We start from the raw sequence: 22267 nt of genomic DNA, 5'->3' as shown, positions 1-22267 counted from the left end.
CTCCATTGTGTAAATATATCACACTTTCTGTATCCATTCCTCTGTTGAAGGACATCTGGATTTTTTTCCAGCTTCTGGCTGTTATAAATAAGGCTGCTATGAACATGGTGGACCATGTGTCCTTCTTATATGTTGGAGCAACTTTTGGGTATATGCTCAGGAGTGGAATAGCTGGGTCTTCAGGTAGTATTATGCCCAATTTTCTGAGGATGCACCAAATTGATTTCCAGATTGGTTGTACCAGCATGAAATCTCACCAACAATGTATGTGTGTTCTCCTTTCTCCACATCCTCACCAGCATCTGCTGTCACCTGAGTTTTTGATCTTAGTTATTCTGACTGATGTGAGGTGGAATCTTGGGGTTGTATTGATCTGCATTTCCCTGATGACTAGGAATGTTGAGCATTTCTTTAGGTGCTTCTCAGCCATTCAATATTTCTCAGTTGAAAATTCTTTGTTTAGCTCTGTACCCCATTTTATAATAGGATTATTTGATTCTCTGGAGTCTTAATTTCTTGAGTTCTTTGTATATATTGGATGTTAGCCCTCTATCAGATGTAGGATTAGTAAAGATCCTTTCCCAATCTGTTGGCTGCTATTTTTTCTTCTCGACAGTGTCCTTAGCTTTACAGAAACTTTGCAATTTCATGAGGTTCCATTTGTTGATTTTTGATCTTAGAGCATAAGCCATTGATGTTCTGTTCAGGAAATTTCCCCTGTGCTTATGTCTCTAAGCTCTTCCCCACTTTCTTTTCTAAGAGTTTCAGTGTACCTGGTTTAATGTGGAGATCTTTCATCCACTTGTATTTGTTCTTTTTCCATTGAATGTTTTTAGCTTCTTTGTCAAAGATCAAGTGACCATAGGTGTGTGGGTTCATTTCTGGGTCTTCAGTTCTGTTACATTGATCTATCTGCCTATCTCTGTACCAATACCATGCAGGGTTTTTTTTTTTTTTTTTTTTTTTTAATCACGATTGATCTGTAATATAGCTTGATGTTAGAGATGGTGATTTCCCCAAAAGTTCTTTTATTGTTGAGAATAGTTTTCACTATCTGGGGTTGCTATTCCAAATGAATTTTCAAATTTCTCTTTCTAAGGAATTCTGAGGAATTGACTTGGAATTTTGATGGGGATTGTATTGAATCTGTAGATTGCTTTTGGCAAGATGACCATTTTCACTATGTTGATTCTTCGAATCCGTGAACATGTGACATCTTTCCATCTTCTGAGGTCTTCTTCAATTTCCTTCTTCAGAGATTTGAAGTTCTTTTCATACAGATCTTTCACTTGCTTAGTTAGTGTTACACCAAGGTATTTCATATTGTTTGTGACTATTGTGAAGGGTATCTTTTCTCTAATTTCTTTTTCAGCATGTTTCTCCTTTGAGTAGAGGAAGGCTACTGATTTGTTTGAGTTAATTTAATACCCAGCCACTTTGAAGTTATCAGCTGTAGAAGTTTTCTGGTGGAAATTTTGGGGTTACTTAAGTATACTATTATATCATCTGCAAAATGTGATATTTTGATTTCTTTCTTTCCGATTTGTATTTCTTTGACTTCCTTTTGCTGTCTGATTCCTCTGGCTAGGGCTCCCAGTAGTATATTTAATAGGTAGGGGGAGTGTAGGCAGCCTTGTCTAGGCCATAATTTTAGTGGGATTGCTTCACTTTCCTCACCATTTTATTTGATGTTGGCTACCAGTTTGCTGTATAGTGCTTTTACTATGTTTAGGTATGGGCCTTTAATTCCTGATCTTTACAAGACTTTTCTCATGAAGGGGTGTTGAATTTAAATACTTTCTCAGCATCTAGTGAGATGATCATGTGTTTTTTTCTTTGAGTTTGTATATATAGAGGATTGTGTTGATGGATTTCCATATATTGAACCATCCCTGCATCCCTGGGATGAAGCCCACCTGATTATAGTAATGGATTGGTTTGATGTGTTCTTGGGTTCTGTTTGCAAGAATTTTATTGAGTATATTTGCATTGATGTTCATAATAAAAATTGGTCTGAAGTTCTCTTTCTTTGTAGGGTCTTTGTGTGGTTTAGGTATGAGTGTAATTGCGGCTTCGATAAGTGAATTGGGCAGTGTTCCCACTGATTCTATTTTGTGGAATAGTTTGGAGAGTGTTGGTATTAGGCCTTCTATGAAGGTCTGATAGAATTCTGTACTGATCTCATCTGGTCCTGGGTTTTTTTGGTTGGGGGGCTTTTGATGATTGCTTCTATTTCTTTAGGGGTTATGTGACTGTTTAGATGATTTATTTGATCCTGATTTAACTTTGGTACTTGGTATCTGTCTAGAAAGTTGTTTATTTACTCTAGATTTTCCAATTTTGTTGAGTATAAGCTTTTGTAGTAGGATCTGATGATTTCTTGAATTTCCTCAGTTTCTGTCATGTCTCTCATTACATATCTGATTTTGTTAATTTGGATACTCTCTGTGTCCTCTAGTTAGTCTGGGTAAGGGTTTATCAGTCTTGTTGATTTTTCTCTAAGAACCTGCTCCTGATTTTGTTTATTCTTTATAGTTCTTTTTGTTTTTACTTCGCTGATTTCTACTCTAAGTTTGATTATTTCCTGCTGTCTACTTCTCTCTGTTTCTTTTGTTCTAGAGCTTTCAGATGTGCCGTTAAGCTGCTAGTGTATGCTCTTTCCAGTTTCTATTTGGAGGCACTCAGAGCTATGAGTTTTTCTCTTAGTACTTTCATAAGTTTGCATCCCATAAGTGTGGGTATGTTGTGCCATCATTTTTATTAAACCAAAAATAATATGTTAATTTCTTTCTTTATTTCTTCCTTGATCCTGTTGTCACGGAGTAGAGCATTGTTCACCTTCCATGAGTATGTGGGCTTTTTGTTGTTCTTGTTAGTAAAGACCAGCCTTAGTCCATGGTGATCTGATAGGATGTATCTCAGTCTTCTTACATCTGTTGAGGCCTGTTTTTCGACCAACTATATGGTCAATTTTGGAAAAGGTGCCATGAGGTGCGGAGGAGAAGGTGTTTTAGGATGAAATGTTTCATAGATATCTGGTAAACCCAATTGTTTCATAACATAGTTTCATTGTGTCTCTGTTCAGTTTCTGCCTCCATGATCTGTTCATTGATAAGAATGGGGTGTTGAAGTCTCCCACTGTTATTGTGTGTGGTGTAATATATGCTTTGAGCTTTAGTAGGGTTTCTTTTATGAATGTGTGTGCCCTTGCATTTGGAGCATAGATGTTCAGGATTGAGAGTTCATCTTGATAGAGTTTTCCTGTGATGAGTAAAAGTGTCCTTCCTTACCTTTTTTTTGATAAATTTTAGTTGAAAATCTATTTTATTTGATATTAGAATGGCTACTCCAGCTTGTTTCTTGGGATCAATTGCTTGGAAATTTTTTCCCATTCTTTTACTCTGAGGTAGTTTCTTTCTCTGTTGCCGAGTTTCCTGTGTGCAGCAAAATGCTGGATCCTGCTTATGTGTCCAGTCTAATAGTCTATGTCTTCTTATTGGGGGAATTGAGTCCATTGATGTTAGGAGATATTAAGGAATAGTGATTGTTGTTTCCTGTTATTTTTGTTGTTAGAGGTAGAATTATGTTTGTGTGCCTTTCTTCTTTTAATTTTGTTGTAAGAGGATTATTTTCTTGCTTTTCTTAGACTGTAGTTTTTCTCCTTGTGTTGGAGTTTACATCTATTATCCTTTGTAGAGCTGGATTTGTGAACAGATATTGTGTAAATTTGGTTTTGTTCCGGAGTATCTTGGTTTCTCCATTCATGTAATTGAGAGTTTTGGTGGATATAGTAACTTGGGCTGACATTTGTGATCTTTTAGGGTCTCTATGATGTCTTTTCAGAATTGTCTACCTTTCCCAGTCTCTGTTAAGAAGTCTGGTGTAATTCTGATTGGTCTGCCTTTATATCTTATTTGTTTTTTTTTCCCGCCACTATTTTTAGGATTCTTTCTTTGTTTTGAACATTCGCTGTTTTGACTATTATATGTCAGGAAGAGTTTCTTTTCTAGTCTAATCTATTTGGAGTTCTGTAGGCTTCCTGTATGTTTATGGTCATTTTGATTTTAAGGTTAGGGAAGTTTTCTTCTATGATTTTGTTGAAAATATTTGCTGTGCCTTTTAGTTGGGGGTCTTTGCTCTTTTCTATACTTATCATCCTTAGATTTGGTCTTCTCATTGTGTTCTGGATATCCAGGATGTTCTGAATTAGGAGCTTCTTGATTTTTGCATTTTCTCTGACTGTTGTGCCAATGTTTTCTATGTTGTCTTCTGCCCCTGAGATCCTCTCTTCCATCTCTTTGTATTCTGTTGGTGATGCTTGCATCTATGACTCCTGATTTCTTTCTTAGGTTTTCTATCTCCAGGTTATCTCCTTTTGAGATTTCTTTATTGTTTCTGTTTCTGTTTTCAATTCCTTCACCTGTTTGTGTTTTTCTGTAGCTCTTCAAGTGATTTTTGTGTTTCCTCTTTAAGGGCCTCTACTTGTTTACGTGGTTCGTCTATAATTCTTTAAGGGATTTATTCATGCACTTCTTGTGGACCTCCATCATCATCGTGAAGTATGATTTTAAGTTTATTTCTTATTTTCTGGGGTGTTGGCAAATCCACTACTTGCTGTGGTGGGAAAGCTGGGTTCTGATGTTGCCAGGTTGTCTTGGTTTCCATTGCTTAGGTTCTTTTGCTTGCCTCTTGCCATCTTCTTATCTGTGATGCTAGATGATCCTTTTCTCTGAGTGGGGCTTGTCTCTCCTGTGGGTCTGAGGGCCCTCTGGCTCAGCTGGGCTATTGCTCCTGGGTGTTTGGCTCTTTGTGGGCAGGCAGTGAGTTCTAATGGTGGTGACCCGGCTCTGTCTCAGGGCTCAGGTGGGAGAGCGCTTCTCAGGCTCTTCTGTGTGCTCAGCAGTCTGATCTCTGGTAGTGACCAGCTTTGTCTCTGGACCGGAATGCTACTGGGTTCTTACTTTATCCTGTTTCTTTGGTGTGAAGTCTGAAGTCAAGGATGCATCTCAGGATGGATAAACAAAGTTACACGGCTGTGATTCTACTTTAGACGATGACTATAAACGATGACTATAAAGACAATTTATTACTTCAATGTGGCCTGAGGTGTATGGGTGAGGTTATTCCCACGCAGAACAGACATTACAAAACACGAGTTTCCCTCTGGCAGAGAAGAGGTTTCTGTACTCCGGTTTAAGCATTGTTGTTTTTTTTTTTTTTTTGTATTTTAACTTAAAAACCTGAAAATATGAAAAAAGTCTTTCAGGGATGGCAGTACACACTAATATCTCAGCTCCTGGAAGCTGCTTCTAGGCCAGCTTAGGATACATAGTGAGACCTGTCTCAAAAAAGGAAAGGAAAAGACTCATATACCCATGTGACCGTGGTGCGTTCAGTCATAAGTGAGGCATTCCCCAGGATCAAGGAGCACTCTGGAAGAGAGGGTGGGAAGATGTTCCTGCCAGGGATCGAGGAGCACTCTGGAAGAGAGGGTGGGAAGATGTTCCTGCCAGGGATCGAGGAGCACTCTGGAAGAGAGGGTGGGAAGATGTTCCTGCCCAGGGATGAAAGAGCACTCTGGAAGAGAGGGTGGGAAGATGCTCCTGCCAGGGATCGAGGAGCACTCTGGAAGAGAGGGTGGGAAGATGCTCCTGTCAGAGGTTGCTGAACACTGCAGTGAGCAGTGCCCTCTGGACATAACAGGTCCACTGAGCTGTGAACTCACAGCAGCTGTGGCTCCCTGCACAAGATCCGCACAAGATGAGTCCAGTCAACAGTCCAGCACAGAGAAGGGGACAGGCTCAAGAGCCACCACCCCTAACTGACTGTTGATAGTGATGGCTACAGGAGAGGGACAGTTCTCTCTTAGGGGTATACGGTCCCTGGTATGTTGATCCTGCTCTAGTGGATGGTCTCATGTGTGTGTGTGTGTGTGTGTGTGTGTGTGTGTGTGTGTGTGCGCACAGAAGTTGGGGGGAAGAATTGGGGAGGGTAAGCATGATAAATACACCGTGTGAACGTACGAGAGTCTCAAAGAGTAGAAGTGCTAAAGCTGTAATTCTACAGGGATTGCTTCCCCCTTGCAGATGCGAGTCTGGCTATACTGGACAACACTGTGAGAAGACGGACTTCAGTATTCTCTATGTAGTGCCAAGTAGGCAGAAGCTCACCCACGTTCTTATCGCGGCCATTATTGGAGCAGTGCAGATCGCCATTATAGTCGCAATTGTCATGTGCATAACAAGGTAGGCAAAGACCACTGTCACTTGTAAGTCATTGAAAACCCTTAAAGGACATTTACAGTGCTTGGAGCCCTCTGGGTGCCAGCCCGTCAGGCGCCCTTTACTGTCTGGATCATTAGACAGAATTTCCATGGAGTCTGACCTCTCCTTGTCTTGCTTCTTTAGAATATGTGTAGGAACGCATTCCCAGAGTTAGAGACACATCCGAGTTATAGCAGAGGAGGTGTGAGAACAGTCCATGCAGACCAGGAGGCTATGGGGTCTCAGAGCTTGGCACTGTGAGTGCTGACTTCAGGGGAAGTGGTTGTAGCAGAGCTTCTGGAAGTCTGTACATTTGCAGAAGAGCTGTGCAGCACTGGAATGTGTTTTATGGTCTGAGAATGCATTTTACCTATAGTAAGTGTAGAAAGAAAGCATCCACCAACTTTCAAGATAACCTTTCTGACTGCATCAGTGACTTAACCTTGCTTTCTTCTAGATAACAGTGGTAAGTAAAAGGCTTTAAAACGCTGTCAGAAATGAAACCACAGAGGCCAGTGAGACGGCTGAGGAAAGGCTCCTGTCACCAAGCCTGATGGTCTGAGTTCCATCCCCAGGACCCATGTGGTAGAAGCAGAGAACCAGCTCCCCATAGTTATCCTCTGACATACACATGCACACGCGCGCACACGCACACACACACACACACTCACACACACACACTTTCTGAATAAATAAATGTTTAAAAAGTATTCATCATATGTTAAAAGCCTTATTTGCAGCACAGCAGACAAAAAATGGATGTTTCAAATTAAGTAGAAACATGTCAGACTGAACTGGAAAAGTCAGAGCAGAAGGTCCTGCCCTTCCAACTTCTCTCTTTGCTTCTTCCTCACCTCCTTTAAGGATTGGTTCTCCTGCTCCATGAACGTTATCTTTGTATTCATCTGCCTTTTGGGGGCGGGGCTTGGGGCAGAGAGCCATAGCATGTCAAGCAGATATTGACAAGCCGATTGGATTTATAGGCTTTCTATCCAAGGTCTGGAAAAAGACCTTCACGTAATCCCAGTGCCCTGGAGGCAAAATGGTAAATCTAGAAATGATGGAAAAATGTTCTCTGAGTAGCTGATATTCTTCCTGAAGTTTAGGCACTAAAGCCTGCATGCTTTATTCCACAGAACAGATGATCTGCCTTTCGGCAAGACAACTGAGCATAAAATCGGGCAGTAGATCAAAGCTGGGACAGAATACCATAGCAAACAATGACAGCAGGAAAAGAAGATAGGGAGAAAACAGTTAACAGCCTCACCGCCACGGCCATTTAACACAGGCTCACAGGTTAACCATCTTGCCTGTGGTCATTCAGCTAGCAAGGGGAAGGGGCTGGGTTTGGATTCAGTGCTGTTTGGTTCTTTCAGTCATTTCTCTTTCTACTGAACCACTGAGAGGCACAGCAGTGGTGCGTTGTGTTGGGATTAGGTCACCCAGGATGACTGTTGCATGGGGACAGGAACCAAACCCGATGTTGTCACGGTTTAGTGTGTTTGAATCCTATCAGTAGTCATGTGCAGAGCTGACTAAACTGGGGCCGATGTGTGATGAGAGGAGACCATTTAGGGCACTGGTAGAGGAAAGTCCCTCCTAATACTGTGTGTGAGTTAGGGGAGTGTAGCTATACTGTCCTGACATTTGGGCCACATTTACTGTCATATGAGAAACACAGTCGCTCCCCACCCCTTCCCTGAATAGTTTGCTGTCTTGTAAGTGGAATACAGGGATTATGTTTTTGGACCACGCCATTGAATGTTTAAGGCACACCTCTCCCATGTAGTCCATTAGGGGACAGCTGCACATGCATGCTTTATGACTGTTTCTTGTGAGGAATCTTCCTTTAAATGGATGATCCTGCTCACCCACTTATCTGTGAGTCATGTTTTCTTTTTTTGTGCTTGGAATCTTTTATTTTTTCAGGCTCCTAGAGTGGCAGACTGGCAGGGACTTTGAATATGTCTCAGCCAAACTCTTTACTGTATAGAAGAAAAAGCCCTGGTCCCAGGAACTTGGAATTCCATAGTGGGTTAGTGGCAGTTGAAGCCAGTTGCTTGGCCTGTCAGCCAGCTCCTTTGTTATGAAATGGAGAGGATCCCAGCCCTGTCTACATCAGACTTTTTTTTAAAATAAAGATTAGTGAGAAAATCCATTGTAACCACCAGAAACATTGTAACCATCAGAAACATTGTAACCACCAGAAACATTGTAACCACCAGAAACATAGTCATTAAGGCTTTTAAGTTAAGGCAAAGCAACCCTCTTTGAAACTGAATGAAAACATGGAATATTAGAGCAAGTACAGTGAAAATGGTCTCGAACGGAGGAGCATTTGCACAGATGGCTACAACTAGTGCTAGGCGGTTATTACTAGCAGTAGGATCTCTACTCAAGAAGACCAGAATTCATCTCCGCATTGACACATTCCTTTGCAAGAGCCGATCATGCAGTCTGTCCCAAGATTTGTTCTACATTAGGGCCACTTTACTGAAATATAAGAGCAGAGACCAGGAGTCCCTCACCTGCAGGTCCCCAGTCTCCAGGGCGGTTGTGTGGCACGCTGCAGCTGGTTACTCCAGCTCTGCTTGACTGGATTTCTTGTAGTTTGGGCGCTGTGATGATGCTCAGGAAAAGTACTCAGAAGAGCATCATTTCTGCCGTCACAGCCATCACTCATGGGGCTGAGGAGTTACCGGGCCAGAGAGGCAGACATCCCTCCTAGAAATGTGCATTAGCCGTGTGTGACCTCTCCCAACTCCAGCTACACAACAGAGAACCAGTTGTTATGCCTTGAACTAACCTTCTCTTGCTTCCTTTTCTAGCGGGATGCGTTGTGTGAACTGTGCGTTACTTTGACATAGTTTAAACATCCTTACATGATTTTGTTTTTTAATTTCTATGTTTTTATGCAACAGAAAATGCCCCAAGAACAACAGAGGACGGCGGCAGAAGCAAAATCTAGGTCATTTTACTTCAGATACTTCATCCAGAATGGTTTGAGCTGCTGACTTTTATATGCACACTGACCACGTGATGTACATTTATTATGTCTTTTTTTAAAGAATGGAAATATTTATTTCAGAGGCCTTATTTTTGGACATTTTTAGTGTAGTACTGTTGGCTCGTATGTAGACTATTTAGCTACAACAGTTTTTGACTGTTTAGTAGTCTCTGTTTTATGTTTTTAAATACAGAAATTGGCTTCACAAATTTGTAACACATGGTAATACTAAGACTTGTTCTTTATCCATGGAATGTAATATTTTTGCAGAGACGGATGGACCCACTTCATGGTGGTGGTTAAAAGTCATACTTCTTCCCCAGTGACCACAGCAAATGACAAAGCATGAACTAAAAGTAAAGATGTTTACAGATTACTTTTCTTACAAGAAAAAATTTAGAGGACACTGTGTTTAAATAGATATTTAAATGTTTTTGAGATTTAGTACCTGATTTTTTTAGATATTTCCTCTATTGCATGACCTGCAAAGCTGTGTGTGTGTGTGTTAGATGTAACATATTTATAAGCTGTATGAACTGGAATCAATGATTTCTCTCTTTGAAGAAATAATCCTAACAATTTTAAAAGGTACCTGGGAATTAATGATGGAACAGATCACTGAAAATAGATTTAGATATTGTCAAGAGGGTGTTTAATGATCAGATTGGAATAAGAACTACAGAATCAGTTAAACTACTTTAATACACATTCATTTTTAAACATTGTATTTGTTTTAATATAAATGTACAAATTGTATCAGTGTTTGAATACAATGCCGAAATAATTATTAATGATTGGTGCTCTAAAAGTGAGCTTAAAAATGACCCGAGACCTCTAATTCAAATCTGTCCTGTAGTAGCTCTAGTAATAAATCGTTGGTGTTTAAAAGTCTGAACTGTGAGTAAAATGTATCAAGGTGTTTAATGTGTAGTTTAGCCAGTCAAAATTATGCATGTAGAATTTAAAGACTATGTTTAAACTTAAATATTAATTTTAATAATTTGATTTGGAAAAGCATGTTATAATATAATGTTTTCACTACACGGTTTCTTTGTGTGCTTATTTACTGTATCCTTTGGTATTGGTCTGTTAGCACTCACAGTAGGTGAGATTCACAGGACAAGAAGACTGCAGTTCAGAATTCTCTTTCCTTTTACAAACTATCCCTTGAAATGATCCAAAGAGAAAAACTTTGTTCAGTGTTTGGAGCTGCTAGGCTTGTAGGCTTAGTGTGAGTAACACAGTGGCTTTAGTGGACTTCTTCAGATAGCTTTCCTCTTCCACCCACACAGACTTATTTGAGGTCCTTAGTCAGTCAGCAAGCATGTTTGGAACCGGCCCCGGTGCTTTGCAAGGGCTCATGTTGCAGGGCAGTCACGTACGGGTACTTGTAGTTATAAATACTTGACCGCTCTCCAGGGTGCGGTTTTCAACCCTTTAAAGCAGCTTTGTTGCCTGCTACCAAGCCGACCCTTGGCTCCGAGCGTAGGAACCGATTGCCGTAGGACGGACATCTGCCGAGAAAAAAGTAAAATGGAGCACAATGGATCCGCTTCGAACGCTAGTAAAATCCACCAGAACCGATTGTCCAGTGTGACTGAAGATGAAGACCAAGACGCAGCTCTGACGATTGTGACCGTGCTGGACAGGGTGGCCACCGTTGTGGACAGCGTGCAGGCAAGCCAGAAGAGGATGGAGGAGAGACACAGAGAAATGGGAAACGCTATAAAGTCTGTCCAGATAGACCTCCTGAAGCTCTCGCAGTCACACAGCAATACGGGCTACGTCGTGAACAAGCTGTTTGAGAAGACCCGGAAAGTCAGCGCTCACATTAAGGATGTGAAGGCCCGGGTGGAGAAGCAACAGGTTCACGTAACCAAAGTCGAAACCAAGCAAGAAGAAATAATGAAGAAAAACAAATTCCGCGTGGTAATCTTTCAGGTGAGCTTGCACCGTGGCTACTTAATGACCATAATCCCTCTCATCCTTTGCCACAGGGTCACAGGGGTTCCCAGTGTCACTTCTCAGCCGTGGTATATGGGAAAACACTGAGCTTACCGAGTAGTCACCTCAGGAGAGAGGGCCATTTCTAACCACTGCTGCTGTCACCCATGGGTCATGGAGTATCAACTGTGGCTTGTGGCTCAGGTTATTTCTTGCCTTTGAGACTCAATGCTGTCAGGTTCGTTCAGCGTTTGAGTCCTGTGTGAAGCCCAGTGACCCAGCAGACTTCAGAATGTTGGAACCAAAAGGGTCCTGAGAAATCGCAAGTTTAAAAACCACCTTTGTTACATGAAAGAAGAAACTGGGAGGGTCAGAGGATGCAGTTCAGGGGTAGAACACTTGCCTGTGTGTCTGAGGCTTGTGTTTGATTTACAGCAGCCCCCCTAAAAGAAAACAAATTAGGAGCCAGCACCCCGGCTGTCATGGTTTTATTCTTACCAAGAATCCAGCCAGTAGATCAAAATATCTGAATACTGTTTGTGCATTGGAAAAAAATATTTTGTACTATTCACAATAAGAAAAATTAACTGTTTCCAAATGGACAATTGGGCCATTATTTGTTTTGAAAATGTTGACTGTAGTTCACTCTGATCTCACCCTCACTGTGTAATAATCCAGCCTCCCACATGCTAGGATTATAGTCCTAAGTCACAGCTCCCCTTAGGTTTTGTGTTTTAAATTATTCTTACAATAATACAGATATAGAAGTCCCATGGATAATTCCTTACTCAATTGAAACCTCCCCCTTTGTTTGATAAGTTCCTTAACTGCTCAATAATTTAGAAAAAAAACATGGGAAATATATATATTGTCTATAGTATACTTTTAAAGCTCTTGTAAATTAAAAGGACAAGTTGGACTCTTTAGCCACATTAGGAATGAATAATGATCGGAAAAGACAGATGAGCAGGGTTTTTACATAAATTAATATTTTTATCATTTTTATTGGATATTCTTTGCATTTACATTTCAAATGTTATCCCCTTACCCCCTCTCCCCTCCCCCCTCTTGCTTCCATGAAGGTGCTCCCACTCCCAACCACCCACTCCCACCTCAGTGCCCTGGCATTCCCCTACACTGGGAGATGAGCCTTCACAGGACCAAAGGCCTTTTCCTACCGATGCTTGACAAGGCCATCCTCTGCTGCATATGCAGCTGGAGCCATGGGTCTCTCCATGTGTGCTCTTTGGTTGGTGGTTTAGTCCCTGGGAGCTCTGGGGGGGGGTTGATTTGGTTGATATTGTTCTTCCTGTGGGAGTGCAAACCCCTTCAGCTTGTTCTTTCTCTAATTCAGTGCTCAGTCTGATGGTTGGCTGCAAGACATGTTTTATAGTGTGTGTTATGAACTTTGAAAATTCCCAAACCTTCTAGCCTCAAATTTTGTGTCAGAGGATTTGTGGAAGCATGAAACCAGGAACGTGTGTGAATGTTCATTCATGCGTACACACAACTATATGCTTTTAAAAGTGGAAGTCTGTGTGCACACAACACTAGAGGCGTAAACACAACATGGAACAAGGACACAGTTGGTATAAACATTGGCCCAGTAACCTTCACATTCTTTGTGCATTCAGCAGTGCACCGAGTGGTCAAGTTACGCTGGAAGGAGCAAGTGGTATTTTTGGATCCGTTTTTTAGGAGGTCACTGGTTATTTAGGAAAAAAATAGGGAATTTCGAAGATAGAAGGAGTAAACTGGTGTCTTCAGAATTCCTTTCCCATCCCCCTTTTCTTAGAGGCTCTGAGAGGCCATTCATTAGGCTTAAAAATGTCACCTGACTTCAGGTGTCCCTTCTAGTATTGGTGTAGACAGAGGTGAGCTGGCCATGGGGCCGAAGGATAAATCCATTTGCCTTCTGGGGCTTCAGCCACTGCCTGGGTGCTCACCCTCCATTTGCGTGCATTATGTCAGGAAGTACACTTGGGGTCCCATGTGACTGGGGAACCTACGTGCAAAACAGTGGACCAATCCAGGGGTCCCTCAGGATTCACAGAAGCTAAAGCAAGGAACAGAGAAATCTCACTTCACTCCATCTGTTGATGTAATTCAGTCCCTGACCCCTGCTTAAAAGATGTTTTTCTATTTGTCTCTGTTCTCTGTAACCTCCTGTCTTTGGATCCTGAGTTCCTTAAAGAAACTGAGAGGTACTAGTTAATGATAATGCTCTTTTCTTTTAAGATAGTCTATCTGGAAGTTTCTGTGAAATTAACATGCTTAAATTATGCAGCAGTTTGTCAAAAAATTGCTCTACAGGGAAAAATGTGAAGTCTCATGTTATCGACCTAAGCTTCAAATTCCTGTACTTCTTATAGGTTAGAATGTATATGGTTATGTACAATATTTACATGGTTATTTTTGGCAGTTAAGATTAACCTAAATTAATTCTCATAGTTATTTGAAGATTGTCCCTTCTAAAATTATTTGAAACTGAGCCAGTCTGCTAAAGTATATCTTCATTTTCATTTGAGATTTTCCCAGGCATCTCTTTTGTCAATAATATTTATTGGCATCTTATCTTCTACAGTTGTATATGTGTAAGCTTTTGCCAAGTTCTGGATGTTGGCATTTAAAGAGTATTTGGCATTCTGACCCAGGTTGTTTCTCTTTGAACACTGGCAGTCTCTCTCCCTGTGCCTGCCGTGAGCCACAGCATAGCTTCTCGTAAGTCCAGCTACTTAGTAAGCACCGGCCTGTGGTTATAGAGTTTTGAGCCTCCTCTAATGGTAAGTTCTAGACTTCTGTGTATCCAACCTGTTCCTCTCTGTGTTCCTTTTTTACTGATTCACTTCCACTTTACTCTGACCCGTAGTGATCATTCTGTTGTAAGAATGATCCTTTAAGCCAGCTGTGGTGGTGCAAACCCCCAGTCCCCTCAGTTGCCAGGCAGAGGCAGGAGGATTGGGATTTGAAACACTGTGAGTTTGAGACGTGCCTGAGCTGTGTGAGACCCTGTCTCAGAAACAATAAAAGGCAGATTTACCTGGACTTTGATATAGAAATGTGATTGTATTCAGAAGCCAATTCCGTTATTAGCACAGTGTGCTTGCCCTTAACTTCCGGGGGCTGTGACAGATTCCCAGGGGAGGTCTTCTACCCTGTCTCCATTTGCCTGATTTTGTACTGTCTTCTGTGTTTGAAATTCCAGTTTCCCTGTGTCTGATGCCTTCATTGCAGAATTATGGGGATCTCTACCTACCAATAAGTAATACCCTAATACCCTTGGGCTCTTTCCTTTTCTAATTATACCTTCTTAAGCACACCCAGCCCACACTTCTGCTGAGGCGGCTCCTCACAACAGGTGTCAGGAAGGGAGAGGAATAACTTCACTGCCTCTTAACTGATTCACCAGAGAGCCATGAGACGCCCACTCTGCCTCTTTTGTTGGAGGGGCTCATGAGCATTCTGATTCTGTAGCCAAAAATGTCATTTAAATTAAGGAATTAGATTCTAAGGATGCCTTCTTGACTATCAAGCTGGTCACGCTTTGGATTATGTGCAAACATTCTTCTTGAGAAGTTATTGAATCTGCCGAGTGGAATCAACCTGAGTCAACTGTCAGTGCCGTTTCTTTTAGAAATTAATCTCTAAATGGCACACCGGGTTCCTTTCACCTGTGACCTGTGCTGGCCTGTCTCTAGATAGTTCTCTTCTGACACACTTGGCAGTGTCTGCTCTTACATGGCTTTGCCCTTCACCTCTCTCCCACCCTCCCCCTCCCCCATCCCCCTCTTTTTTCTTCCTCCCTCCCTTTACTTTTTTTTTTAACTGTGTAGTTCAGGCTGGTGTTGAGCTTGTGTCTCCTCCCGGTCCCCGTAAGAACTGGGGCTGTAGTCATGACTACCATGGCAGCAAAGTGAAGCTTTTAAGATGACTCGTTTGATAGGAGACTTCACTGTCTTCTGATCTTCTGACCTCGTGTGTGTGTGTGTGTGTGTGTGTGTGTGTGTGTGTGTGTGCGCTCGTGTGTGTGAATGGGCACAAATGTGCTCCGGCATGTGAATGGAATCCAGAGGACAGATTTTTTGGGAACTGATTTTCTCCTGCTGTGGGATCTGAATTCAGGTCATCAGGTTTGCTTAGTATTTTTTAACAACTGAGACCAAACTCTTCCCCCTTTTTTTTTACGGGCATTCTGGTGGTTGAACTTAGCTTCTCTTGTGTGGCACACCCTTCACTGCTGGGCTTCTCCCAGGGAGCCTTCCCCAGGCACAGAGAAGAGTGTTGGGGGGTCTTTGAAGCTGGAATGGCCTGTAGAGGAGATAAGGGGTCTTTGAGAAGAGGGAGTGAGCCAGGCACAATGGTCAGTGGAATCTCTCAGCTGACTGACTAGCAGTCCAGGAGCTTCTTTATACAGGTTTCACGGAACAAAGGGAGACTAATGATTTTTCCAAGTGGTACACAGTATGTGCTTGATCTTTCTTTACATGCCCATGGTAACAAGTTCAGTCATAATTAGAAAACACCAACAAAGCAGATTTTATCATTATTAGCTCTGTAGCTCCAATTTAAACAATCTAAAGTCTCCTCCAACAGCCTACCTTTAGGTTGGCAGTGTTTGCTGTTTGAAAGCACTCCAGGCAAACAAGAGCATCTGAACTGGTCTTTTTATGAATAGCAAATTCTAATTATATCATAACTTCTTTCATTATATGTTTCATCATCTACACTATAAAGTAGAAACGTTTTAGTTAATCTATCTTGTTTACTGAATTCTATTTCTCTATGGGTGTACCCCGCATGACTTCCTATCTTTAAACTACATTCTGAGAGACCGCTAAGCTTGAAATAAAGAGACCTTGGATCTGCAGCCTGTTCTTCTGGCCAGTCGGTCTGTCAGTTGTCTCTTTACCCTGCATGGATTATAGATTATACCGTCTGAGTCAGCTCAGGGGCAGACGGCCCACGAACATTCGTGGGGTAATGGAGTCGTCTAGCTGTGAGCTTATCTGTGCTCAGTGATCTCCGGGCAAAAGGAGACTTCCTGATAGTGGCCCGATAAAGTTAATTTTAGGATTTTCCTAATAATACTCAGACATGTTTTTTTTTTTTTTTCAGGAAAAATACATAAAATGAATCATAAAGTAGAAAGTCCCCAATAATGTAGCACACAGAGAACAAACCCCAAAAGTTAGAGACAGAAGGACAGCAACTGTGGCAGTCCTGCCGGCCAGAACTATGTCAGGCTGCTGTGCTCCTCGCCATTTTTAGTGGACATTCTAGTTTGTGCCACTTTGCCAACTGAGCGATGTCCCCAGTGTGAGAGCTTCGTGATGTTTAGTGTCATTTCCACGTATATTTCCAGCCCTTACCTCCCTCCTGAGCCCCGGTTGCTCAGCCTCTGCCTGCACGAATTCCAGCACAGGGTCGCTTGCTTCCCACTGTCTCAGTTGGTGGCAGATTCCTCCCTCTGTTGGTTCTCACCGCTTTCCCTGCCCACAAGCGCCCTGCTCTGCCTTCCCCTTGCTGGAAAGCAGCACTGTCACTCCTCTTGCTTGTCCTGCCCATGTGCCTTGGTCTCCAGCAGTGACTCCTGCACACCGTGGGTCAAATCATGCCACCGCTGTCCTCAAAACCTTGAGAAGTCTTCCTGTCAGAGCAGTAGCTTCTGCCCTCACTACTGGCCATAAACCCTCCCTTGACCTGGCTTTCTCCACTCTCCGCCTGGGGGATTGATGGGGGGAGGATTAGAGCATTTGAACTGACTCTTGAAGAAACCTGTCATTATTTGTAAAGCTAAACACGAGTGGTAAAGGGGGACTGATGGTAGAGGCAGCCATGTGTATGAAGGTGTAGAATGTTCGCGTCCAACTACTCCACACTGAGATGGGACATGAACATCTGCAAATGTGTTGGGGCACATCCCAGGGTGCTGTAGGGTGGGCTCATCTTGTTAGAGGGTTTAAAATCTTTTGTGTGTGAGGAACTTGAGAGCGGTTTGTGTCTCTGGGCTTGAGAATCGGGAAAGTAGGGTCAGGCCAGGAGCTTTCTAAGTGTACCGGAAGGTTTGGGTTCAACCCTTAAGCACTGGTGGGCTCCCAGAAGTCTTCAGAGGGTTGTAAGGAAACTGTGCTTGTTAAAGCATTTCTCAGGAAGCTTTGGAGACTGAGGGCCCAGCTCAGAGCATTAGTCCATGGGTAGAGGAGTGAGAAGAGAACTCAGTGTTGTGCAGTGTTGTTGGTGTAACCTGATGACTAGTTGACTGTGGGACAAGAGGGTGAGGATGTATTTGCGGTGATGCTTCTGAGGTCTCTACCTTGTGTGCTGCCCAGATGGCCACCGAGGCTGAGAGAGGCCATATAAGGGGAGTGGGCGAGGGTGGACCTTGAGGGTTGTCCTTCTAACTGCAAGGTGCCTGTGCTATATTCACATGGAGATCTTTGTCAGGCTTGGAGCCCAGAAGCGAAGATACAGCATTGTGAGAAAGAGGCCAAGGAGAGAGAGACCCTGAAAGATGCAGGCTGGAGACAAACAGCATGGGGCAGGTTGTAAGGTGTAGCTAGAGCTAAAAGCTGGTGCCTGCTCCACAGGAAGCACTCACATGCACTGTTTTTCTCTCCCTTCAGGAGGATATTCCCTGCCCCGCATCCCTCTCTGTTGTTAAAGACAGAAGCCTGCCCGAGAATGAGGAGGAGGTGGAAGAAGTCTTCAACCCCCCAATAGATCTCTCATCGGATGAAGAATATTATGTTGAAGAAAGCAGATCTGCCAGGTTTAGAAAGTCAGGCAAAGAGCACATTGATCATCTTAAGAAGGCATTTTCCAAAGAAAACATGCAGAAGACACGGCAGAATTTTGACAAGAAAGTGAGTGGGATTAGAACTAGGATAGTCACGCCCGAGAGGAGAGAGAGGCTGAGGCAGTCAGGGGAGAGGCTGAGGCAGTCGGGGGAGAGGCTGAGGCAGTCGGGGGAAAGATTTAAAAAATCGATTTCAAATGCTGCCCCCTCAAAGGAAGCTTTTAAGATTCGGAGCCTTAGGAAACCGAAGGATCCCAAGGCCGAGGGCCAGGAGGCAGACAGAGGGATGGGTGTAGACATCATCACAGGTAGCCTGGCTCTGGGGCCCATCCATGAGTTCCACTCTGATGAGTTCAGTGAGACAGAAAAGGAGGTGTCCAAAGTAGGGCACATTCCCCAAGAAGGAGGGGACCCTCCAACTCCTGAGCCTTTGAAGGTGACTTTTAAGCCTCAGGTAAGAGTAGAGGATGACGAGTCACTCCTGTTGGAATTAAAGCCATCCTCATAGACGGTTTACGTCTGAGCATCAGTCACTTCAGTCACGTGGCCGTAGTTTGAATGGTGTAGGAATTTATATTCGTAGGCAGTGGAAAGGCAGATGCTATAAAAGCTCCATTTCATACCTTGGAAATCCTAAAGAAGATGGAAATAGTGTGTTCAGCTTTCCTATGATTTCCATGGGAATTCTATTTCCCCCGAGAAAGTATGACAGCTTTCTCCCTCTCCCATGTCATGCCTGCTTGTGCAAATCTTGGCCAATGAGAAGATAGTTGCGGGGCTCAGGTCAGTTAGACGCTTGGTCATTCGTAACACAGGAACGGCAGAATGACAGACCCATGCCCACCGTCCACCAGCCAACTGTAGATTTGGGTCGGGATTAACCGTCCAGTCTCAGAGGGGAGTAGCTAATGAGGACATCATGTTATCCAAGTGTTTGCAGCTGGAGAGATTCGTTAGTGAATCGGTAGCCTTCTGAAGCTTCGGAGGTTCTTATGTTGAGGGAAAGGAAATAGAAGTTCGGGGCTGGAACATTTTAGCTGTGGTAACATAACTTCATTACTAGTGAGATATTTGGCTGGTTGCCACTTATTCCCAACAGCAAAAATAGGGAGGGCTTGCTGGTCCTGTACTTGTTGGAGGACTTGAGATCTGAGGGGGTGTCCCAGAGTCTGTGAGAACAAGACACAACAGCCATCGGCGAAGCACGAACCACACTGGCCTCCCCTAAACCAGAACCGAACAGTTACATCTATGAAGAAGCTCTTGGCACGGGCTCTGAGGCCAGAGTTGAGCAGAAATTGAGGTCATTCTTCACAAGGCTTCACGGAATGAACGCGTGGCTGGGCGCTTTCTCATTAAAGGCTGAGACCAAACCTTGGATTTTTAGCCATGTCCTAACACAGTCCTTGGAAGTCTGGCTCCAGGTGCCTCTAGTTTTGGATGTGGGGCTGACAAGATGCAGGTCTTGTCTGAGGTTGTCAAGAGGCTTTTCTAAGGTCTGCCCTGATGGGCACAGAAATGACCTCTGGCACTCTTGTTTTCCAGAGTGAACCCTTTAGGGCTAAGAACAGCGTCCCAAAAGCCTTTCTCACAGCCACTTTGGAGGATGTCCAGCTCCACTTGGCTCTTAGATTTAGACCTGGGTGGTCAAAAAGTAGATATCCCGAAGAAGGAAAACATACTGGTTCTGTGCCTCCAGCACACCGAAAATGTTACAGCCATTTTCTTGCTATGGAAGAGATGGTAGAATTGTTAAGTTTTTTTTTTTTAAGCTCACATTTAGTTTTATTTTGAATAATCATGTAGTACTTAAATATACGCAGGCATGGGGGTGTGTGCCAGCTGCCCCAGCATTGACAGGGCCGAAACAAGATCACAAGTGAAGTCGTGTGAGCCTGCTGTGAGCCTGGTGTGAGCCTGGTGTGAGCCTGGTGTGAGCCTGGTGTGAGCCTGGGTTCTTTTCATGTATACAGTTCAGTGTTGTTTCCTTTCCCTTGGTCTGAATACATGTTCATCTTGCTATCTCCTCCTCTTCCTCTTCTTTGGGAGTCAGGGTCTCTCTGTGTTGCCTTGAATGTCCTGGAACTTGCTCTGTAGACCAGGCTGGGCTCTAACTCACAGAGCCCCGCCTGCCTCTGCCTCCCGAGTGCTGGGGTTAAAGGCCTGCATCTCCACCACGCAGCATCTTGCTATCTTTTTTCATACTTGCAAACTACAGCATTTGTAGCACTGAATACAACTTTGAAAGAATAATTCCAAGCACATTTTTACGACAGCGCAGAAGGAGGTTAACGGTGTCCAAGAATAAATCTGAATGTGAAGTGATGGTATTGCAAAATGTGGGGCCACTGTTGTGGTTGTAGGTCCTTTAACTGTGATGACTGGTAACCGCAGTCTGCAAATGAAGATGCGTTAGCCGATGGTAAACCAAGGGCCAAGGGAACATAGGGAAGGTACAGATGTGGTAAGTCAAGGGTAGGAGGGATGTTGAGAAGTTACAGTGGTTTCCCGTTTGTTTCATTTGGTCTAAAATATTTTTCTGCAAATACTCAGGGCTTTTGTTTACTGACACATCACTGTCCAGCCTTGACAGCTTATAAACCATCGTGCCTACAGTCTGATTGGGAAGGTGTTACATCTTGCTAGAATCTGACACCAGAACCACTGAATGTTTCGTGGTGCTGACGGCTCATTGCAATCCTGTGCCTCATTCTTACCACCAGGATTGCCCTCCATGTTGTGAATGTGTGTCTCTTCATGTTTAGGACGTTCCTAAATTCCACGTTGAGGATCTCTTGTGCCTAAGTGTGGAGATGATGGGGCTGCAAAGTTCACACACTCACTTGACATAAGCCCATTGCAGCCAGTGCTTGTTGTTCTAAAGTCTCGGGAAACACGGGTTACTTACCAATCTGTAATGCAGCATCACGTACTGGGCTTTAACCCTTAGGGGTCAAACCCTTAGGGGGATTTACCCCCTTCTAGTAATGAGATGCGGGAGCAGGTGCTGAGGCTCTTCCAGGGGACACAGGGAAGTGCAAGCCTGTCCCCTGTATGTGGTGATCCAGGTGCCTGGACTGTACAGGTTATAGAGAAGTGAACATGGTCGTTCCAGTTGCCAAGATTGGATTTGTGTGTATTCCCCAAAAGCAAGTTTCCATGAATGAAAAGTACAAGCCAAAGTAAAAAACCCAACCATTTTGTCTTCCTTCTTTGCCTTTCTTTCATACACATTAAAGAAGTTGGTTTGGAACAGGCCTGGTGGTCATGGTGATTCTTTTTTTAAATTTTTTTTTAAATAATTTTTTGTGATGTTTGTGTGTATGAGTGTATAGTTGTGTGTAGAGGCCAGAGGACATCAGGTGTCCTCTGGAAGGTCACCTATTCTTTGGAGGCAGGGTCTCTCCCTGAAGCTGTTACTCCTGCTTCCTCATCTAGGCAAGAAGCTAGCAAGTTCTATCTTCCTACCTCTGCCTGCCCTTTACAGGTGAGCTGCTTTTGTGAGTGAAGCTCTGGGATTCGAACTCTTATCCTCAGGGCTACAGAGCAAACACTCTGTGCTACAAATGCTGTAGTTTGCCATCTCTTAACCCCTCACTGTATTTTTATCTGCTAAAGTTCACGGATTATGTTATGTGTTCCTCAGAGACATGCTAACTGTTTTTTGATGAAATGAAATCACTGAACTCGTATTTTTCTTTTAGGACAGGTTTTTCAGTAGCTTCTGGTTTTGAACTCCAGTAAGAAAATTCCAGTTTGATCTCCAAATCAGGGGAGGACTGGTCATGTTTTCATCTTCAATTCTTTCAGTTTGATGTGTGCGCTGGTGTGATGTCTGTAGTGAAGGAGCTTCCAGCTCAGTTTTGGGGTCACTCCTGGAACTCCTTTGAGCAGGTGGTGCCCCAGTATTTACAGCTTCACCTCCCAGATCAGAATCTAGCAGTGCTGGACAATCCAGAATACCTGCTGCCTGACTGAGCCTCCTAGGACTCCCCACCCACGCTCCTGCATGGCTGCCTTTCTTCCTTCAGCTCATCCATGCCCTTGAGAGGTAGAACTGAGGCTGCCTTTCTTCCTTCAGCTCATCCATGCCCTTGAGAGGTAGAACTGCCTTGTAGGTTGAAGGCCACCGTGAGCTCCTCAGTCTATTCATTGTTCAAGGCCAGAGTTCTGCTTGCTTGTTGTGTGTTCCAAAGAAAGGCAACTCCTGATCCTTTACGTCGGTGGCTTTCTTCTTGTGTATTGTTTGACACCTGA

The 22267-nt window shown here is 43.4% G+C and overlaps 2 protein-coding genes across 3 annotated transcripts in view; both read left to right on the top strand.

The window, feature by feature from the left end:
* The window catches only part of TMEFF1 (transmembrane protein with EGF like and two follistatin like domains 1), a gene marked incomplete at its 5' end in the record, with an annotated part of 80952 nt that extends 71461 nt beyond the window's left edge, over nucleotides 1-9491 (top strand). For both annotated transcript variants that reach the window (XM_080940359.1, XM_080940358.1), the window contains 2 exons: nucleotides 6087-6245; nucleotides 9185-9491. In XM_080940359.1, coding sequence (XP_080796485.1) covers nucleotides 6087-6245; nucleotides 9185-9269 — 244 coding nt within the window. In that variant the 3' untranslated portion in view covers nucleotides 9270-9491. The remainder of the gene's footprint in view (nucleotides 1-6086; nucleotides 6246-9184) is intronic.
* A 1210-nt stretch (nucleotides 9492-10701) lies between these two features.
* CAVIN4 (caveolae associated protein 4) lies at nucleotides 10702-21267 on the top strand. The gene is made up of 2 exons (XM_080940360.1): nucleotides 10702-11211; nucleotides 17838-21267. The coding sequence occupies exons 1-2, from the start codon at nucleotides 10804-10806 to the stop codon at nucleotides 18516-18518; spliced, it is 1089 nt and encodes a 362-aa protein (XP_080796486.1). The 5' UTR covers nucleotides 10702-10803; the 3' UTR covers nucleotides 18519-21267.
* Nucleotides 21268-22267: the final 1000 nt, after the last annotated feature.

The sequence above is a fragment of the Micromys minutus genome (assembly GCF_963924665.1).
Source record: "Micromys minutus genome assembly, chromosome: 28".
NCBI lineage: Eukaryota > Metazoa > Chordata > Mammalia > Rodentia > Muridae > Micromys > Micromys minutus.
This window is presented reverse-complemented; position numbering and strand designations above follow the sequence as displayed.